Source organism: Pelobates fuscus, chromosome 2, assembly GCF_036172605.1.
Source record: "Pelobates fuscus isolate aPelFus1 chromosome 2, aPelFus1.pri, whole genome shotgun sequence".
Classification (NCBI taxonomy): Eukaryota; Metazoa; Chordata; class Amphibia; order Anura; family Pelobatidae; genus Pelobates; species Pelobates fuscus.
In genome coordinates, this window is record NC_086318.1 from 195,004,862 (window position 1) to 195,027,161 (window position 22,300).

General features: G+C 40.5%; 1 protein-coding gene across 2 annotated transcripts in view; it reads right to left on the reverse strand.

The window, feature by feature from the left end:
• Window positions 1-1,268: 1,268 nt before the first annotated feature.
• CEP162 (centrosomal protein 162) overlaps window positions 1,269-22,300 on the reverse strand; it is a 144,442-nt gene continuing 123,410 nt past the window's right edge. For both annotated transcript variants that reach the window (XM_063443060.1, XM_063443059.1), the window contains 4 exons: window positions 21,541-21,682; window positions 4,670-4,768; window positions 2,514-2,648; window positions 1,269-1,682 (listed from right to left, as the gene is read on the reverse strand). In XM_063443060.1, the coding sequence (XP_063299130.1) occupies window positions 1,476-1,682; window positions 2,514-2,648; window positions 4,670-4,768; window positions 21,541-21,682 (583 nt within the window). In that variant the 3' untranslated portion in view covers window positions 1,269-1,475. The remainder of the gene's footprint in view (window positions 1,683-2,513; window positions 2,649-4,669; window positions 4,769-21,540; window positions 21,683-22,300) is intronic.

The following is a 22,300-nucleotide window of genomic DNA, read 5'->3' on the forward strand; positions in this document are numbered from 1 at the left end:
TACTATCTTTAGGGAGGCAAAGGGGGCAGGGGGGCTAGATGGTGGTTTTAGCCCTGTAGGGTCAAGAATACATGTTTGTGTTCCTGACCCCATAGTGCACCTTTAACCAAGTTTTTAAACTGCCACTGGAAGCATCCTCAGCACAAAAACTGTGTTATGGGAGCTTCACAACACAGGTTTCTGTTACTGAGCAGCTATACATAAACCTCACATTAACACGCACACTGCCAAGTGTCTGGCAATTAGCATGCCTCTACTGGACTCAGGATGAGTAGAAAAATGTTCCCTGAAGTGATGAATCATACTTCACTATCTGGCACTCTGACTGTGTATGAATTTTGTGGAGGAGCGATTAAGGTCTTGGGTTATTTTTTTAGGTTAGTGCCCTTATTTCCTGTGAAGGACTGTCTTTAGGCGATAAAGATATTTTAGACAATTAAGTGCTTCAAATTTTCTGGCAACATTTTCCTGTTCCAGTAAGAGATCCATGAAGACATGATTTGACGAGTTTGGTACATGGAAACTCGAGTGGCCTGCACAGATCCTTGACCTCAACACCCTCAATTCACATTTGGGATCAACTGGAATGTCTGTTATGAGCCAGATCTTCTAGATCGACTTAGTGCCTGACATTACAAATGTTTTTTTGTCTGAATGGGCACAAATTCTCACAGACACATTTCAAAATCTTGTGGGCAGGTTTCCCAGAAGTGTGACAGCTGTTATAGCAACAAAGACGGGAACCTTTGACTTTTCATTATATTAGGGGATCATTGGATTTATGATAATTTTGGTGTCCCCTCTAGTTTTTTTTGTGGCTCCTATGGATTAACAATATTTTATGCAGGATATTTTCTGCTGCTAGTTCAAGTGTTATTCCAAACCTCAAAAGCACTAAAACCTGATGTAATGTTTATGATGCCAAGGGTACCCTGGCCTGGTTCCCTGGTAATGAGGCAAACTGTTTATGCAATGGTTTGCCCCCTTACCTCAGTGTCTGCTGGGTTCTGTTGCTTCCTAGTGATCCAGTGACACACTCGGCAGAAGCTGGAAGCCGTGGCCATAGCCAATTATTGATTGAGAGTATCAGCTGACCGGAAGTTTCACAGAATTGACACTAGACAGCCTAGAACTTTAGTTTCAGGCTGGCTGATGACATCCCAATGACGCTCCTGTTAGTATGTAACAATAAACAGAAGGTGTGTATATGTGAGTGGTTCAGTGGAGGTGGTAACCCATTAAACCCAAGTAGTAAATTGTCAATGAGAAATTATCCAGGTTAGTTTTATTTAAGTTATACTAATATACATGCTGAAACTCACACAAGAGTTTTCAACAACAGCAAAATATTAAACTGGAATGCATTATAAATACACAATTTTTATAGTATTTCAAAACATGTTATCTAGAATCATAGATTCAAAAGGATCTACTTAACTAAATCAATATTGAACAAAGTCCCGTGGCCAAGCATTTCAGCAGACCTCTGCTTTAGTCCTGTCAGAAGTGGAGGTGGGAATAACAACTCCTTGTCTTTGGAGTACTCGCAGAACATCTAGAATGGCATCTAATTCCATTCTAAACTTCTCAAGCTCTATATTCTTCTGATTTGAAAGCTTCTTCCACTTTTCTACTTCTTTGGCTTGCTCTTCACTTGCTGCATGGTGGGTTTGCTTTATTATCTGCAAAAGAAAAAAATAACTAGATACTGGACTACATAGTCATTGGATAAAGTAGCATTCTATAACAGTTGAAGCAACAGTTCAAAAGAAGACCAGAATGATGTATATTATATGAATAATGCCTATGGATAACTTCATACGTTTTGCACGGCTTATGTTTGAAGTCTAGTAAAACTGGTAGTATGTGTTCCCATAAACAAAAGGTAGATGTCCTGATCACCTTCATTATGGTTGTTATGCTTGGAATGTTATATGAACTGTGGACTCCGCACCTTACTGTAAAATAAATGTAGCCACTAAGCTGTAAGACAGCCTTTGACATGTGGTGGCTCCAGGAATTTTAAAGTCCAGTTATTTTCATACACAACATTTGCTAACATTTACAGAGAATGGTGTGGTAGTAGTGAAAATATATTGTGAAAGCAAATTAGTAAAAGGTCTTAAATTGCACAAACAGATCCTTGCTAATTATCTTTCACTAATGGGGTTATTTCACTATTGTGTGAATTGTCTTGAATTTAAAGTGAATTTCAAATGTATGACCACAGTATCCAAACTAGAACCATAGGTCACTTGAATAGTTTATACGGAAGAGGCTGTGATGAACTCTTGCATTGTTTCACCTGCTAATGTTTTCCACTTAATTTAGAGCGAAGACCTCAGGGTATAAATCATGTGAATGTAATAAAGAGGCCACTAAGTGTATATTTCATCAGCTTTCAAAAAATGTAAGCATCTGTAATAGCTATTAAAAGGAGAAATTGTATAGAGGATCCCAATACTTACTAAACAGCAAAAAAAATATATATAAATTTACACCTTTTTATTTACCTGTTGAAGTTCCTCTTCTCTTTGTGAATATCTTATTTCCATGTGTTTAAGTTTACTTTCCAATGATAAAAACTGTTTCATCTGTGGACTGTGGCACTCTTTTGACTCTCTAAGATCCTCAATGAGTTTTGCCATCTACAAAAATATAAAAAAAAACATAAGTAAGAACAAACTACAAATTAACTAGGGATGCACCAAAATTTTGGCTGCCTAAATTTTCATCCGGAAATGAGCCTATCCCATTTCATCCGAAAACGGGTCTAATCTGCCGACAATTACAACCCCCAACCTCCAAATCCCTCACCTATAGTCCTCTCTGCCAATACTCCATCCTAAACCTCTCTAAAGTCATGTTCCCTTGTCTGTGCCATCTTCCTAGTCCCCTTGTGTCCTGGGTCCTGCTCTCTGGCTCTGAGCCTCACTCAAACCTGCTCTTGGATTTCCCGAGACCCAGTGGCCGTAATTCTACCTAAAGTACCTGCCTTTATTTTTCGATGCCTGGCTGTCCAGGTCTCTTTTCTCTGCCTGACTTTCATTGGCTTGTTAGCGATCCTACGATCGGCTTCCTGCTCCACCGCTCTACCCTGCACGGCGAGACGAAGAACGTCACAAATCCAGGCAGGCCCCACAGCCCTTACCTAGGCATGACCTCCTCCCCCTTTGCTGCTTGCAATGGACCGCTCCGCCCGTCGATCCTATAGCCAGAATGTACCACTCTGGATCTGACCAATCGGAGGGAGCTAGAGGGGAGGGGATTCATGACAGGAAGAAACTACTTACTTTTCTCTCCCTGTCCTGCAGTGCAGGCTAGTATGATTGACATTATAATATACTAATAGGTGGCTGACTTCCTGTTTCCATAGCAATGGAAGGTTCATTCCCTGCATTCCCTTACTTAAATCACGACCCTATACACTCTTAAAGGGACAGACCTACATTTCAGGTCTATTGTTTTGCTTCATCTGCAATTTTACAAGGGGCTTATTTATTAAACACAGAATTGTAGTGTATTTAAAACCACATTGTAATATTTAATTTGAACAGGATAGATTTCCAACTCCACTCTAGTCATATTTCGGATAATTTACCTAAATTTTTCAAAACTGTTTTTCAGTTTAAATCAGGATGCCATTTAGTGAATGATCTCCAAGAGATAGCCAACATGGTTAATATATTTGGTGCACTAAATTATTTTATCAAAGGGATAGTAGGCACCATAACCACTACAGGCATGTTTTAAAATGGCACTGTCCATTACAGTGTACAAGTGTAAACTTTTAATTTCCATATGTGCAGTTATTGAATCAATAAAATTATAGAAAAAACTATTTCAAAATCGTTTGGGAAAAAAATTAAATAATTTTCGGCCCAGAATGTTAATTTCGGTGCATCCCTAAAATTAACTAACTAAAACAAACAAACAAACAAACAAACAAACAAACAAACAAACAAACAAACAGACATGAAGTGATGCTTAAAGCATACCACATACAAGGTAAAATTAATTAAATCCTGAATTTTCCTACACACATGACTATAACTTCCAAATAATAGACCAATGCTATTAAATCATATTTTTATTATAGTATCTATGACAGAGAAGGTCACACATCTGTAATTATATTATCCCATTTACAGAAGGCCAATGTTTTCTTTTTGTTTGAGATACGCCTGCTAGAAGATTAAACTGTTTGTTTATCAGTGAATTGTGCCTGTCTACTCATGTGGTGGATTTTCTTTTTTCGTTTATTATTACTTCATGTTAGACAAATATGGTATTTCATAAAACAAGTGTTGTTCTGTATGTTCAACACTTGGCTATTTGTACTGCTAATGCATTTTTGCTCTTGCATCTAAAATAAAGAAATACAATTTTTTTTATATGCAGGCAACTATACATAGGGAAATACACAAAACGTTAGTCTTAGCTCAGTGACTGTTTCTGACACGTCATTTTTGCATATGATGTGAGAGAAAATTAGTTTTAGATTGACAAGATGTGAAGCATGACAGATCTATAATAAATCTATAATAAAGCCTAGAAATCTATATAATCTATAATAAAGCATAGAAATCAAGCTGTGAGAAATGTCTATCTAAACAAGAAACAATCAAATAACAAAAATATACTATCCACATTTGAAACTGTAACCAACCTCTTTCTGTAGGGCTTCCTCTCTAATGCGGTACAAAGACAGGACCTCTGTTTCCTTCTGGAGAGTGTTCACCTGTTTTTGAAGATGTTTTATAAGAACCTAGATAAATAGTTTGAGGTTATTCATTTGTCATACAAACGTCACTGTTATCGATAAATATAATATAATGCATTTTATGAAAATGGTTATATCAAAATAAAACACTGAAACCAAATGAATTTAATATGTACATGCCATTTAAGCAAGGCACAGAAAGCATACTTTGCTTTCTACAAACTACAGTTTCAGTGTGTTTGTGTAGGTATGTACATAATGAATGCAGTGTGTGTTTGTGTATGTATGTAATGTGTGTAAAATGGGGCGGGGGGGGAGCATTTTCATTTTTAAAATATTTATTTGTAAAAAATATTTAATTTAACAATATTATTATTTTGTTTTAGTCCCCCCTCCCTGCTTCTTACCTTGCCAGGAAGGGGGGAGATGGTATTCCCTGGTGGTCCGGTGGCATGGACTCTGCAGAGGGGCCCAGCAACACTCTTACTTCCCTTCCCAGCAGCTCCTCTGTCTAACTCTCTGTGTGCTGTGCAGAGCGTTGCCATGCTAACCCGTGGCAACACTGGGTTTACACAAGGGAGCTGAAGGGAAGGGAAGTAAGAGTGCGCTTCGGGCCCTCCAGGACCGCCGGGCCATAACAACCGTCTCGATTGTCATGCCCTGGTGGCGGCTCTGGTCTGCATTATCGGTATCTTTATAGGCCGATACCGCAGAAAATGCAGAATTTCGGCCGATAATATCAGCCAGACCGATAATCGGTCGACCCATAATTGGTATAAAAAGATCCACCCCCTTCCCATCAGGCAGTCTTATTCTTGACCAGCAGTTTGGAAGGAGTCTGCCTAAGCAGGCCTAGATTTTTCTTTTATGCTCACTAGGCCAATATTTTTGATGCCCTGCCAGGGTTCAGCCTCTAAGCTCTGAAGACCCAGCAGAAGCACATGACTATAAGTTGCCAACCTGGGTACGGTACCCCATTAGTGATCAGGTGTCGGACCCAATCTCTTCCTTAGCAGATGAAAGCGGTCAACTATATACATGACAGGGTTCTTCCCTTATCCCTGGAGACCCAGCAACAGTACATTTCTATGAGTCAACAGCCTGGGTAACCCCTTTAGTGACTGTGGGTCTGATCCAACTCTCTCCCTCAGGGATTAATTTGGTCCACTGCATACATGAAGCCCAGCCAGAATTCAGCCTCTAATCCTTGAAGACCCAGCAACAGCACATCTCTATAAGTTGCCATCCTGGGTTCCTCCTTCATGGATCACTTCCATAAGGTAACTACCTGGGTATGCCTCTTTTGTGTATTTCACCAGGTGCAGAGTTTGTTTTAAACCTTCCCCCACTGGTGATGACTAATGGAATATGGGGTACAGATGGAAGCCTAGAGTTTAAACAGTTTTGTCTGTCAGTTGTTCAAATCCCCATTTGCCACGTAAAGTATGTTTTCACCCCTCAGGCAAGTGCATTAAATTTAGATTAGATTTAGATTAAAGGCTTGTATAGGCACCTGGGTTTCTGTTCTTTCAGTTCCCTCTCAGTTGCTTACATTAGGCTTCCTTCTAACAAATAGATCACATTTAGGAGGTTTGTGTCCTTCTAACAAATAGATCACATTTAGGAGATTTGTGTCCTTCTAACAAATAGATCACATAGAAACATAGAATGTGACGGCAGATAAGAACCATTCGGCCCATCTAGTCTGCCCAGTTTTCTAAATACTTTCATTAGTCCCTGGCCTTATCTTATAGTTAGGATAGCCTTATGCCTATCCCACGCATGCTTAAACTCCTTTACTGTGTTAACCTCTACCACTTCAGCTGGAAGGCTATTCCATGCATCCACTACCCTCTCAGTAAAGTAATACTTCCTGATATTATTTTTAAACCTTTGTCCCTCTAATTTAAGACCATGTCCTCTTGTTGTGGTAGTTTTCCTTCTTTTAAATATAGTCTCCTCCTTTACTGTGTTGATTCCCTTTATGTATTTAAATGTTTCTATCATATCCCCCCTGTCTCGTCTTTCCTCCAAGCTATACATGTTAAGATCCTTTAACCTTTCCTGGTAAGTTGTATCCTGCAATCCATGAACCAGTTTAGTAGCCCTTCTTTGAACTCTCTCTAAGGTATCAATATCCTTCTGAAGATAGGGTCTCCAGTAATGTGTACAGTACTCCAAGTGGGGTCTCACCAGTGTTCTGTACAATGGCATGAGCACTTCCCTCTTTCTACTGCTAATACCTCTCCCTATACAACCAAGCATTCTGCTAGCATTTCCTGCTGCTCTATTACATTGTCTGCCTACCTTTAAGTCATCAGAAATAATCACTCCTAAATCCCTTTCCTCAGATGTTGAGGTTAGGACTCTATCAAATATTTTGTACTCTACCCTTGGGTTTTTACATCCAAGATGCATTATCTTGCACTTATCCACATTAAATGTCAGTTGCCACAACTCTGACCATTTTTCTAGTTTACCTAAATCATTTTCCATTTGGCTTATCCCTCCTGGAACATCAACCCTGTTACATATCTTAGTATCATCCGCAAAAAGACACACCTTACCATCAAGACCTTCTGCAATATCACTAATAAAAATATTAAAGAGAATGGGTCCAAGTACAGATCCCTGAGGTACCCCACTGGTGACAAGCCCAAGCTTCGAATATACTCCATTGACTACAACCCTCTGTTGCCTGTCACTCAGCCACTGCCTTACCCATTCAACAATATTGGAATCCAAACTCAAAGATTGTAGTTTATTGATAAGCCTTCTATGTGCAACAGTGTCAAAAGCCTTACTGAAATCTAGGTAAGCAATGTCTACTGCACCACCCTGATCTATAATTTTAGTTACCCAATCAAAAAAATCAATAAGATTAGTTTGGCATGATCTCCCTGAAGTAAACCCATGTTGTCTCTGGTCTTGAAATCCATGTGTTTTTAGATGTTCAACAATCCTATCCTTTAACATGGTTTCCATCACTTTCCCCACTACTGAAGTAAGGCTTACTGGCCTATAGTTGCCCGACTCCTCCCGATTACCTTTCTTGTGAATGGGCACAACATTCGCTAACTTCCAATCTTCTGGGACTACTCCTGTTATCAATGATTGGTTAAATAAATCTGTTAATGGTTTTGCTAGTACACTAAGCTCTTTTAACCCCTTAAGGACACATGACGTGTGTGACACGTCATGATTCCCTTTTATTCCAGAAGTTTGGTCCTTAAGGGGTTAATAGCTTTGGGTGTATTCCATCAGGTCCCATTGACTTATTTGTCTTTACTTTTGACAGTTGAAATAGAACCTCTTCCTCTGTAAACTCACGTGTAATAAATGACTCATTTATCCTTTTTCTTAACTGAGGTCCCTTTCCTTCATTTTCATCTGTAAATACCGAACAAAAATATTCATTGAGGCAGTCAGCTAGACCTTTATCCTCATCTACATACCTTCCTTCTTTTGTCTTTAATCTAACTAATCCTTGTTTTACTTTTCTTTTCTCATTTATGTATCTAAAAAAAGTTTTGTCCCCCTTTTTCACTGACTGTGCTATTTTCTCTTCTGTGTGGGATTTGGAAGCTCTTATAACTTGCTTAGCCTCTTTCTGCCTAATCTTATAGGTCATTCTGTCTTCCTCACTCTGGGTTTTTTTATAATGACTAAATGCTAACTTTTTGTTTTTTACTATTTTGGCCACATCTGCGGAGTACCACAGTGGTTTCTTGAATTTTTTGCTTTTACTGACAAGCCTAATGCAATTTTCTGTTGCCTTCAGTAGTGCAGCTTTTAAATAATCCCATTTCTTTTGGACTCCATATAAATTGCTCCAGTCTGATAATGACTCCTTTACACATATTCTAATTTTAGAAAAGTCTGTTTTTCTAAAGTCTAAAACTTTTGTTTTTGTGTGGTGTGACTCAGTCACTGTTCTTATATTAAACCACACTGACTGATGATCACTGGATCCTAAACTTTCACCTACAGTAATATCTGATACCAAATCTCCATTTGTTAACACTAAATCTAGTATGGCCTCTTTACGAGTTGGCTCCTCAACGACTTGTTTTAGAGACAATCCCAGTAGGGAGTTTAGAATATGTGTGCTCCTGGCACAAGTAGCTATTTTTTTTTTCCAATTCACATCAGGAAGATTAAAGTCACCCATGATGATAACTTCCCCCTTCATTGTCATTTTAGCTATTTCTTCAACTAGTAGATTATCTAACTCTTCAATTTGTCCTGGGGGCCTATAAATCACACCTACACGAGTTACGGTGTGATTACCAAATTCTAACGTAACCCAAACGGACTCTATGTTCGCCTCACTTACCTTTATTAGGCTAGATTTTATGCTATCCTTTACATACAGGGCCACCCCTCCCCCTTTCTTGCCTTCCCTGTCTTTTCTATATAAAGAGTACCCTGGTATTGCTATGTCCCAGTCATTTTTCTCATTATACCATGTCTCAGTAACAGCGACTAAATCTACACTATCAGTTGCCATTATTGCCACAAGTTCATGGATCTTATTCCCTAAACTGCGAGCATTTGTAGACATGACTCTAAGCTTATCATTTTTTAACACACTTGCTACAGGCACCTTCTGTCCTCGTTTTGGGGGGCAATTGGATTGATGTTTTATCACCCTTTTGCCCCCCCCTCCTAGTTTAAAAACATCCTAGCAAAACCTCTGAACTGCTCACTGAGAACATTTGTTCCCTTTTGAGAAAGATGCAAACCATCTTTTTTGTACAGTTTATTTCCATTCCAAACAGAGCTACCATGAGCAATAAAGCCAAATCCTTGCTCCCGACACCATTCACCAAGCCACAAGTTAAAGTCCCTAATACGCATCCGCCTGTCGTTCTGAGTGTTATGCACAGGCAGAACTTCAGAGAATGACAGTGTGGAAGCAACCTGCCGTATATCATTGGCAAAAACACTAAAAACTTCCTTAACCTCTGAAACCTCATTGCAAGCCAAGTCATTTGTCCCTAAATGGACAAGTACATCCAATTCCCCTTCCTGCTTTGCTTGCTTAACAATATTACAGATACGTCTCCTGTCTCTGTGAGCAGTAGCTCCGGGAAGACACCTCACAAGACCACCATTGTCCATCTCCACACCTCTTATGATGGAATCCCCCAACAACAACTGCTTTCTATTAGGCCTCACCATAGTCTTCAAGCCTCTCTGCACAACACCACTAGCCTCAGTGCCTCTCTGCACAACACCACTAGCCTCAGTGCCTCTCTGCACAACACCACTAGCCTCAGTGCCTCTCTGCACAACACCACTAGCCTCAGTGCCTCTCTGCACAACACCGCTAGCCTCAGTGCCTCTCTGCACAACACCGCTAGCCTCAGTGCCTCTCTGCACAACACCGCTAGCCTCAGTGCCTCTCTGCACAACACCGCTAGCCTCAGTGCCTCTCTGCACAACACCGCTAGCCTCAGTGCCTCTTTGCACAACACCGCTAGCCTCAGTGCCTCTCTGCACAACACCGCTAGCCTCAGTGCCTCTCTGCACAACACCGCTAGCCTCAGTGCCTCTCTGCACAACACCGCTAGCCTCAGTGCCTCTCTGCACAACACCGCTAGCCTCAGTGCCTCTCTGCACAACACCGCTAGCCTCAGTGCCTCTCTGCACAACACCACTAGCCTCAGTGCCTCTCTGCACAACACCACTAGCCTCAGTGCCTCTCTGCACAACACCGCTAGCCTCAGTGCCTCTCTGCACAACACCGCTAGCCTCAGTGCCTCTCTGCACAACACCGCTAGCCTCAGTGCCTCTCTGCACAACACCGCTAGCCTCAGTGCCTCTCTGCACAACACCGCTAGCCTCAGTGCCTCTCTGCACAACACCGCTAGCCTCAGTGCCTCTCTGCACAACACCGCTAGCCTCAGTGCCTCTCTGCACAACACCGCTAGCCTCAGTGCCTCTCTGCACAACACCGCTAGCCTCAGTGCCTCTCTGCACAACACCGCTAGCCTCAGTGCCTCTCTGCACAACACCGCTAGCCTCAGTGCCTCTCTGCACAACACCGCTAGCCTCAGTGCCTCTCTGCACAACACCGCTAGCCTCAGTGCCTCTCTGCACAACACCGCTAGCCTCAGTGCCTCTCTGCACAACACCGCTAGCCTCAGTGCCTCTCTGCACAACACCGCTAGCCTCAGTGCCTCTCTGCACAACACCACTAGCCTCAGTGCCTCTCTGCACAACACCACTAGCCTCAGTGCCTCTCTGCACAACACCACTAGCCTCAGTGCCTCTCTGCACAACACCACTAGCCTCAGTGCCTCTCTGCACAACACCACTAGCCTCAGTGCCTCTCTGCACAACACCACTAGCCTCAGTGCCTCTCTGCACACCACCACTAGCCTCAGTGCCTCTCTGCACACCACCACTAGCCTCAGTGCCTCTCTGCACAACACCACTAGCCTCAGTGCCTCTCTGCACAACACCACTAGCCTCAGTGCCTCTCTGCACAACACCACTAGCCTCAGTGCCTCTCTGCACAACACCACTAGCCTCAGTGCCTCTCTGCACAACACCACTAGCCTCAGTGCCTCTCTGCACAACACCACTAGCCTCAGTGCCTCTCTGCACAACACCACTAGCCTCAGTGCCTCTCTGCACAACACCACTAGCCTCAGTGCCTCTCTGCACAACACCACTAGCCTCAGTGCCTCTCTGCACAACACCACTAGCCTCAGTGCCTCTCTGCACAACACCACTAGCCTCAGTGCCTCTCTGCACAACACCACTAGCCTCAGTGCCTATCTCCAGGACACCACTACACTCTGAAAGTGCAGAAAATGAATTATGTAGAACAACAGACTGTGCAATATGCCTTTTATCCACAACTCCAAGTCTACCAGATCCTACAGTAATCCATCTGCCATTCCTAGTATGTCTCTGCGGCAATGGCTTTGCAGCAGTTCCAGCCTGAATTTGTTTACCAGATAATTTACAAATCTCAGACTTCAAAAATACAATCTCCTGCCGCAAGATAGAGAACTGTCTACAGATTAAACAACAACCAAACCTCCAAAAAGTGGAACGTGAAACAAATGCAAAGCAACTATTACACTGAACTAAGTCTGCCATTCCAATGAGGCGAATAATTTAAATCAAACAAATGTTACCTTTTTTTTTTTTTTAATCCTCCTGAATACCTCATATTACCTCCAGGTATCTCCAGAATATCTCCAACCACACACACACTTAGAAGCAACACTTAGATGAAGCAACCAAGCTCTATTAGCCAAGGTAATGACAACAGCCCTTATATACTCCTCAAATCACCTCCCACTAGGAATGTTTAACACCTGGGCAGGCCTCTGCTTATTAGCAAACAATAGCTAATTTACATAGCAATCAATAGCAAGTAGCTACCTAATCCAATCAAATGCCTTATAATTACCAACAGGAAATCAAACCTTGTGCAATCAGTAACCTTTTCCTACAGATGAATCTTACCTGTAACAGTAAAAAAGAAAACTCTTAGCACAACTCTTAGACAGTTGAAGCTTCTGTAAAACTCTCCAGAATATCTCCAACCACACACACACTTAGAAGCAACACTTAGATGAAGCAACCAAGCTCTATTAGCCAAGCTAATGACAACAGCCCTTATATACTCCTCAAATCACCTCCCACTAGGAATGTTTAACACCTGGGCAGGCCTCTGCTTATTAGCAAACAATAGCTAATTTACATAGCAATCAATAGCAAGTAGCTACCTAATCCAATCAAATGCCTTATAATTACCAACAGGAAATCAAACCTTGTGCAATCAGTAACCTTTTCCTACAGATGAATCTTACCTGTAACAGTAAAAAAGAAAACTCTTAGCACAACTCTTAGACAGTTGAAGCTTCTGTAAAACTCTCCAGAATATCTCCAACCACACACACACTTAGAAGCAACACTTAGATGAAGCAACCAAGCTCTATTAGCCAAGCTAATGACAACAGCCCTTATATACTCCTCAAATCACCTCCCACTAGGAATGTTTAACACCTGGGCAGGCCTCTGCTTATTAGCAAACAATAGCTAATTTACATAGCAATCAATAGCAAGTAGCTACCTAATCCAATCAAATGCCTTATAATTACCAACAGGAAATCAAACCTTGTGCAATCAGTAACCTTTTCCTACAGATGAATCTTACCTGTAACAGTAAAAAAGAAAACTCTTAGCACAACTCTTAGACAGTTGAAGCTTCTGTAAAACTCTCCAGAATATCTCCAACCACACACACACTTAGAAGCAACACTTAGATGAAGCAACCAAGCTCTATTAGCCAAGCTAATGACAACAGCCCTTATATACTCCTCAAATCACCTCCCACTAGGAATGTTTAACACCTGGGCAGGCCTCTGCTTATTAGCAAACAATAGCTAATTTACATAGCAATCAATAGCAAGTAGCTACCTAATCCAATCAAATGCCTTATAATTACCAACAGGAAATCAAACCTTGTGCAATCAGTAACCTTTTCCTACAGATGAATCTTACCTGTAACAGTAAAAAAGAAAACTCTTAGCACAACTCTTAGACAGTTGAAGCTTCTGTAAAACTCTCCAGAATATCTCCAACCACACACACACTTAGAAGCAACACTTAGATGAAGCAACCAAGCTCTATTAGCCAAGCTAATGACAACAGCCCTTATATACTCCTCAAATCACCTCCCACTAGGAATGTTTAACACCTGGGCAGGCCTCTGCTTATTAGCAAACAATAGCTAATTTACACAGCAATCAATAGCAAGTAGCTACCTAATCCAATCAAATGCCTTATAATTACCAACAGGAAATCAAACCTTGTGCAATCAGTAACCTTTTCCTACAGATGAATCTTACCTGTAACAGTAAAAAAGAAAACTCTTAGCACAACTCTTAGACAGTTGAAGCTTCTGTAAAACTCTCCAGAATATCTCCAACCACACACACACTTAGAAGCAACACTTAGATGAAGCAACCAAGGAGGTTTGTGTCCTTCTAACAAATAGATCACATTTAGGAGGTTTGTGTCCTTCTAACAAATAGATCACATTTAGGAGGTTTATGTGGTGATCATTTAGGTAAGTTTATACATGCAATAATGCAATGATGCCTATTACAAAAGAGTGCTGATATTGTAATGATGCATTTTGCAAAAGAGTGCTGATAATGGATATCCTGGCTTTACAAAGTCTGCCTGAATACCACAGTACTGAAGACAGAAAAGAGGCCAAGACACAAGGTCAGAGAAAGCTTCCCTGGGTGATTGATTGAAGTACACAAATGTGTATGTCATGGGTTACACGAGGCAGCTAGTCGATGGGTGGGGTACTCCTGAGTGACATCTAGTTGCCATTTTAGTAATTTATTGAATAATACTGATTATGGTTATGCAAAGTAAATAGGCATTTTATTTAGCTAATATCCTGTCCACAACATCTACTATATGCTCTATGTATAAGTATGTGTCCACTGCATGCAATATATATAAATGTGAAAACAACATCATATGTGAATGATCTAATGCCACAACCTCTATATACACGAGCAGGGCCGGATTTAGATGAAAAGAGGCCCTAGGCTATTCCACTTATGAGGCCCTTTCACTTCCATTTTTAAGTTTGTAAATTAGATGAGAGACAATAAAATACATCATTACTGTGATATATATCAATATGTTAAATGAAACATGTTGTGATTGGTACTAACCTTTATAAAAAATGTGGCACGGTCCGGATAATAAGGAGGGTGATTGTGAGAGAGAGGGGGTTGATGAGGAGAGGGGGGGTGACTAAAAAAATTACCCTAAATCCCTGGTGGTCCAGTGGGGGCTGCCTGGTGGTCCGGTGGGGTCCCTGGTGGTCCGGTGGCCCTCATTTACGGTCTGCAGCTCCACAGAGCTGCAGACCATGGATCTCGCGAGACCCAATCAGAGCGTTGCCGTGGTAACCCGCGGCAACGCTCTGAATGGGCAGTGCACGCGAGATCCATGGTCTGCAGCTCTGCACATTGCGGAGCTGCAGACCGCCGGTCTCGGCAATCGCGGCAGGAGGGGCATTGGAGTCTGCCCCGGGCATCCCCTAGTAAGTGGCACCCAGGGCGGACCGCCCCCCCTTTAGTACGCCACTGGTCATATCATATGCATAGAATTTTTCCTTATTTTCGGTTCAGTGTTGTAGTGTTCACGGTTTTTAGAATAGTGTAATTTTTTTTTTCCTAACAATTTGAATGTAGGCCCCTCTTGATCTTGAGGCCCTAGGCTGAAGCCTAGTTAGCTTATAGGGAAATCCGACCCTGTACACGAGTCATAACATTTGTGTATGAGCTGTTGTGAAAACAACTGAAGTATATACGTCTAACACAAGCTCTGTGTTTGGGTTGGTGTCAGTCACAGCTTTAGTATATGTGAGTGATAGAATCTGTGCATGAAGTGCTGTGAAAACAGCATCAATTTATCGGACTCATATAATCTTTGTGTATGCACTGGAGGTTTAAATACATCCTCAGTATATGTTATTACTATATTCTGTATGCAAGTTGTACACCCCAATATATACACATCCTTAGTATATTTAATATATGCATCTGATCTAAGGTCTGTGTTTGAACTGAAAAGTAAATTTGCACAGTTTCACCAAAACAAATGCACTGTTGCACTGGGTAAGTACCTATTATAAAACTGTGGTTTCTCTAGTTCAGTTTTTCTAAATGAAAAAGTTAAGATAGACATGCTGCTCGTTGCATTAGTGTTCTACTCCCAGACATGTGTTTCAGGATTATAAATCAGCTACTGTAGATGTTCTGCAGCTGTTACAGAACCTGTCTTGGTACCTCTCCCACTGGAGAGAATCAGTCCTGATTTCCAAAATGGAGGCTGGTAATGTTCAATAACAGGTAATAGGGCTTCATGTTTGCACACCTATGCATATACATGAAAGAAGTTACCAAAATATCTATCTTGCCAGGTACCATTGATCAAGATAATGAAAGCTTTTGAGTTTGGTGGCCTTGTTTAACCTTAGAATATATTGCTGATTTCAGGTACACAGCTTAGTATATTTTGCTGTTTTGCAAATACACATCTTGGGCTATGCATTGCTCCCCTGAGCTGGTAACTCTCAGAAGCAATTACCCATGAGTGTTTTCATTGGTGTGCTTTACTTTCTCAAACATAATTTGATTTTAAGGCTGTGAATATTATTTTTTTTTGGATCACCAGGTCTGACTGCTCTGAGTTGGCTTGGCTTTGGCACATACCAGGAGTTAACATGGCTGGCCATGACTGATAATGGTATGGGAGACCAGTCAGTGCTGACACAAGATGTCCACATTTGCTTTAAAAAAAATACTCCTGGTCTGGTTTATATATTTTTTTTTTCAGATTTCAGCTGAATACTCTGGAATTGATTTAGAACAGATTGAATTTCTTTAACCCCTTAATGACCAGACCGTTTTTCAATTAAGGAAAAGGGCTGTTTTTACATTTCTGCGGTATTTGAGTTTAGGTGTAATTTTCCTCTTACTCATTTACTATAACCACAAATATTATATACCGTTTTTCTCGCCATTAAATGGTCTTTCTAAAGATACCATTATTTTCATCATATCATAATTTACTATAAAAAAATGTATAAAATATAATGAAAACAAAACACACTTTTTTTCTAACTTTGACCCCCAAAATCGTTTACACATCTACAACTGCCTAAAAAAACACCCATGATAAATAGTTTCTAAATTTTGTCCTGAGTTTAGAGATACCAAATGTGAACATGTTCTTAATCTTTTTTTTGCAAGTTATAAGGCAATAAGTACAAGTAGCACTTTCCTATTTCCAAACCATTTTCCCCCCCCCCCCCCCCCCAAATTAACACATTGTAACATTGATATTGGTCAGGAATCACTGAATAACCCTTCACATGTATATATTTTTTTGAAAGAAGACAACCTAAGCTATTCAATTTGGGGCATTTTGACTCTTTTCATGCAACCATTTTACCACCAAGCTATGCCAAATTTAAAAATAAATAAATAAATAATTGTTGATTCTTTTTGACACACACGCAATTTAAGAATACATGTACTGAGGACTGTAAGGGTTACTGCCAAAGAACACCCCAATATGTGTTCAGCAGCATCTCCTGATTACAGTGATACCATCCATGTATAGGTATGTCAGGTTCTCTAGGGGTTAAAAGACCTTATTTGGAGGGTGCGCCAATGTAATTTACCCCATCAAGCCATATATTTTTGAAAAGGAGACACCCTAGGGTATTTCAAATGGTGGTATTTTAACACTTCCAATGCACCAATTCTACCACCAGTCTTTGCCAAACTTTGGGGTAGTCATTTTTTTGGTATTATTTTTGTCTCATATTGTACTTTAGGCATAGATTCTCAGTTCCTGTTGTGTTACTGACAAAAAAACACCCCAATATGTGTTCAGCAACATCTCCCGAGTACAACAGTGCCCCCAATGTACAGGTTTGATGTTTTTTTGCAAACTTACAGGGGTCAAATATAGGGCTGTTTGCACATTGAAATTTGTCCGATTGGTTTGCTGGGCCTATGTTGCCTTTGAGACCGTATAGCAGCCCGGGAATGAAAATTAACTCCATCATGGCATACCATTTGTAAACGTAGACAGCCCATGGTATTCAAAATGGGGTATGTCCAGTCTTTTTTAGTAGCCACAAAGCCTGGCCAAAATTAACATGTATATTAGTTTTTTTGCATTTTTCACACAAACTGTAATTTCACCAATGATATCAGTATAATACATTTTACTGCTCTAAAACACAAATTCTTGTGTAGAGTAATGTCTCACGAGTACAACAGTACCCCTCCAGTACAGGTTTTATGGCGATTTGGAAAGTTACAGGGTCAACATAGGACTTCTGTTTTTGTAAATTGCTATTTGCCAGATTGTCTATGTTGCCTTCGAGACGGTATGGCAGCCCATTAATGAAAATTAACCTCACCATGACATACCATTTGAAAAAGTAGACAACCCAGGGTATTCAAAATGGGATATGTCCAGTCTTTTGTAGTAGCCACAAACGCTTGCCAAAGTTAGCGTTCATACTTGTTTTTGCATTTATTTTTTTACACAAAAACTGCACTTTTACTCATGATTTCATCGTCGTGATACGTTTAACTGGTTTAAACACTCATTTGTGTTCAACGAAGTCTCCAGAGTATAACAATACCACGTACAGGTTTTATGGTGTTTTGGAAAGTTACAGGGTCAATATAGGGCTTGCCCAATTCAGTTTGCCAGATGGGTTTGCTGGGTCTGTGTTGCCTTTTGAGACCATATGGTAGGCCAAGAATGTGAATAAAGCCCATCATGGCATACCATTTTCAAATGTAGACAACCCAGGGTATTCAAAACATTTTTTTTCCAGTCTTTTGTAATAGCCACTTAGTCACAAACGCTGGCCAAAGTTTTTATTTGTTTTTTTTTGCATTTTTTAAAATAAAAACTGCACTTTTACAGTTTTAAACACTCATATTTGTGTTCAGCAAAGTCTCCCGAGTATAACAATACCCACCATGTAAACGTTTTATGGAGTTTTGGAAAGTTCCGGGGTTAAATATAGGTCTTGCCAATTAAATTCTCTGTACTGTCTGCCAGGGTTGTCAGGCAGGTCCCTCAAATTAAAATTAATAAAATCAAATAATTATATAGTTAATAGTTAAATATATATGTAGAATATATGTGTGTGTGTGTGTATATATATATATGTGTGTGTATGCGTTTTGGAAAGTTACGGGGTTAAATATAGGGCTTGCCAATTCAATTTTCTGGACTGTCTGCCTGGATTGTCAGGCAGATCCCTCAAAATGATAATTAATAAATTGTCTAGTACTCCAGCTGGTCTGCATACACAGATTCAATGTAGTGTAGATAGCACTCCAAGGACTTCCAAGTGATAAAGTAAAACTTAACTTTTATTGCTCAATACAAAAAGATCGACGTTTCAGGATCCTGATGAAAGTTTGGATTACAAACTGAAACATCGATCTCTTTGTATGGAGCAATAAAAGTTAAAGGGACACTATAGCTTACTGAATTTGTTCTGGTGTGTAGGCTTCTGGTGTTCAGGCTTTTTGCTGTAAACACTATCTTTTTAGAGAAAATGCAGTGTTTACATTACAGCCTAGTGATAACTTCACTGGCCACTCCTCAGATCTCCTCATGGAGATTCACTGATTCAATTCATCTCTATGAGAAGATGCTGATTGGCCAGGGCTGTATTTGAATCACGCTGGCTCTGCCCCTGATCTGCCTCCATGTCAGTCTCAGCCAATCCTATGGGGAAGCACTGTGATTGGATCAGACCACCACTTCTGATGATGTCAGCAGACTGCTTGTTTTTTTTTTTAGGCAAACAGCATGCAGCTTCTGGCTTGAATACAGTAAGCTTTTGCTATATTTATGGAGGCATGAGGGGCCCAGGGGGGCTAGATGATGGTTTTAACACTTGAGGGTCAGGAATACATGTTTGTAAAGTTAAAGTTTTACTTTATCACTTGGAAGTCCTTTGAGTGCTATCTACACTACATTGAATATATATATATATATATATATATATATATATATTCATTCCCCCCCCCAACCCAGTCATCTAAGGAGTCCCACCGGATGGCTCATGCACTTAGGGCCACCCAGTGGGCTTGTATCAGCAGGGGCCCGACCAACAGCGTTACCGGGCCCCTTGCTTTTCAGCAGTATGGGAGGAAGTGACAGCCGAGAGTCACTTCCTCCCACAAAAAGAGGAGTCGCGCCAGGAGCCGTTGCACGAGAGGGAGGAGGCAGCGGCAGTGAGGATGGAGGCTCCTCACTCCGATCAGCCTTAGGCACCACACTGGACCCCAGGGGAGTCACCCTACAGCAAAAGGTAGGAAACTGTAGGGTGGGCTTAGAAAGTTAAATTTTATATGTGTGTAAGTATGTCAGTAGGTTTGCTAGTGTGTGTCAGTATGTCCAACATTGTATGTACCTGTGTCAGTATGTCTGTCAGTGTATGTGTGTGTGTGTCAGTATGTCTGTTAGTGTGTCAGTATGTCTGACAGTATGTATCTGTGTGTGTCAGTATGTCTGTCAGTGTATTTGCCTGCCTGTGTGTGTCAGTATGTCTATCAGTGTATGTGCTTTGAAACGGCTCATGATCCGTGTCTATGTGTGTGTCAGTATGACTGTCAGTGTATTTGCCTGTCTGTGTGTGTGTCAGCATTTCTGTCAGTGTATGTGTGTGTGCTCATGATCCGTGTGTATCAGTATGACTATCAGTGTATGTGTCTGTGTGTCAATATGTCTGTCAGTGTATATGCATGTATATGTGTGTCAGTTTGTCTGTCCGTGTATGTGCCTGTGTGTGTGTGTCAGTATGTCTGTATATGTGCGTATGTGTGTGTGTCAGTACTTCTTCGGGTGTATGTGCCTGTGTATCTGTATGTGGTCAGTGTGTGTATCTTTGTTTTTATCTGTATGTAGTCAGTGTATCTGTATGTGTGTCAGTGTGTGTGTACCTGTGCTTCTGTGCACCAACATTAAATACAAATACACCCCTCCATTCAAACGTCAACACTATATACAAACACACTATTGCATTGAAACGTCAACACTACATAAAAATACACCTCTGTTTTAAACACCAAAATTATATATAAACAAACCTCTACATTCCAAAACCAACACTACACATTAATGCACACTTGCATTTAAACTTCAACACCACATACAAACGCATTGATACAAACATACTCCATACAAACACATGCTTATTACAAACACATGCTCAGTGCTAAATACAACCCTCCAAACATGGGAAATCGGTAGAGCCCCAGCTGTCAAAGCATTGTTGGAGTTGCATGACAGATAGGGTTCTACTTTTTCTCCAACCTTGCAATTGGGGGGGCCCAATACAGTTCTTGCACCTCTTTCTACTTTAGTTCAGCCACTGCGTTGGGGTTGATTCCGTGACTGCATGCCAGGGAGTGGGGGGAGGGGGAGGCATGGTCCAGGAGGCTCAAACAAATGCTTGCCCAGGGTCCAATTATTATTAAAGACGGCCCTATATATGTAGTTTGTTCTCATAAGAACAACTGAATTTCTTCAACTATTCTGCTTATTATGTGTCTCTTGTCACAATGTATCCTGTGCCTCTGGTTACCAGTATAAGGTGCCCTGCCTATTACATTTTACATACTTATATTGATCAACAGTCTCTAATCATTTTGGTTCTACAGTTTGTCATAATTTGTACTATTTGCAGTATTTTAATCTTTGAATGTATGTTCTGACGTCGTTGGCCTACATTTTCTACTTATTATTTAGTAGCTACCACAATTTCTATAGTTCATCCTGATATATTCTTTCACTACTAACCGAATGATGTGCTCTTTCTTACCGTTGCCTAGTAATATCTACTTATGTTATTGGTTTCTACCTCTCCTGTAACTGACCATTACTGTATCAAACATTCATTCACAGTTGAGAGTGTTTACAATAGTCATTGTTGCAATGTTTTAATGACAGACTCTCCTATTTCTCTACTAGGCTCTGCCTTTTTTACAGGCGTTTATTATTTTTTTTATTGTATCTATAGGTAAGTAGTTCACAAGAAAAGATAAAGCAGTGTAAGTTGGCATTACACTGTACAGACACTTACAGATGGAGCCCCCCCCCCCCCCCCCTGAAAATGCTATAAATATCGTTAGATATCTAGAAAAAAAAAATAGATTTTGAATCTATGCATTATGAAAACTTAAAGGATATGATGAAACAATCCTTACCTCTTGGGTAGCAATTGTATTACTTAGTTCTGCTGCTCTTGATTTTGAATGTTCCAGTGCATGCTGACAAATTAGTTTTTCTCTCTCTCTTTGATGTGATTGCTTAAGTGCTGCAGTCCGTTCAGCGGTTTCTTTTTTTAACCTGAGATAAAGCACAAAGTCACTCATTCAGTTATTCAGACAGGTAATCTGGTAAAAACCAAATAAATGGGAATTTAATTTAAATTATGAAGATAGAAATACCCTTAAAACTCCACAGAAAGACACCACACTAGTAGACAGGGTGTGTGTGTGTGTGGGGGTAGGGGGGGGAATAGTACTAATGAAAAAAGGAAGACTATATTAAGGAAAGTCTGAGTAATGGGAGACGAACAGACATATAAAGGGAGATCCTATCAATGTGATGAAAATCTCTTATAATAAACTAATAGATAAAGGAAAAATGTTAGGTATTCTCAACTTTAAAGAATTTAAGGTTTTAAATATATTACATCCCAGGACCCCCATTTTTATCATCTCCACAAGGTCCAGGTTGAACATGGTGTTGGGCATCGGCTCACTGTCCAGTAGACTCTCCCTATATATAGATAGATGCTTGCAATCGGTAGTCCTAGGTGTACTAGTCATCTTAAAGACATGTTGAACATTCTTAAGGACCATACATAGGTGGAGAATTACTATTTAGTCACAGCTGATTTCAGCTCACTATACACTATCATCTCCCACGATCTTGGCTGCAAAGCTACCAGGTTCTTTCAGG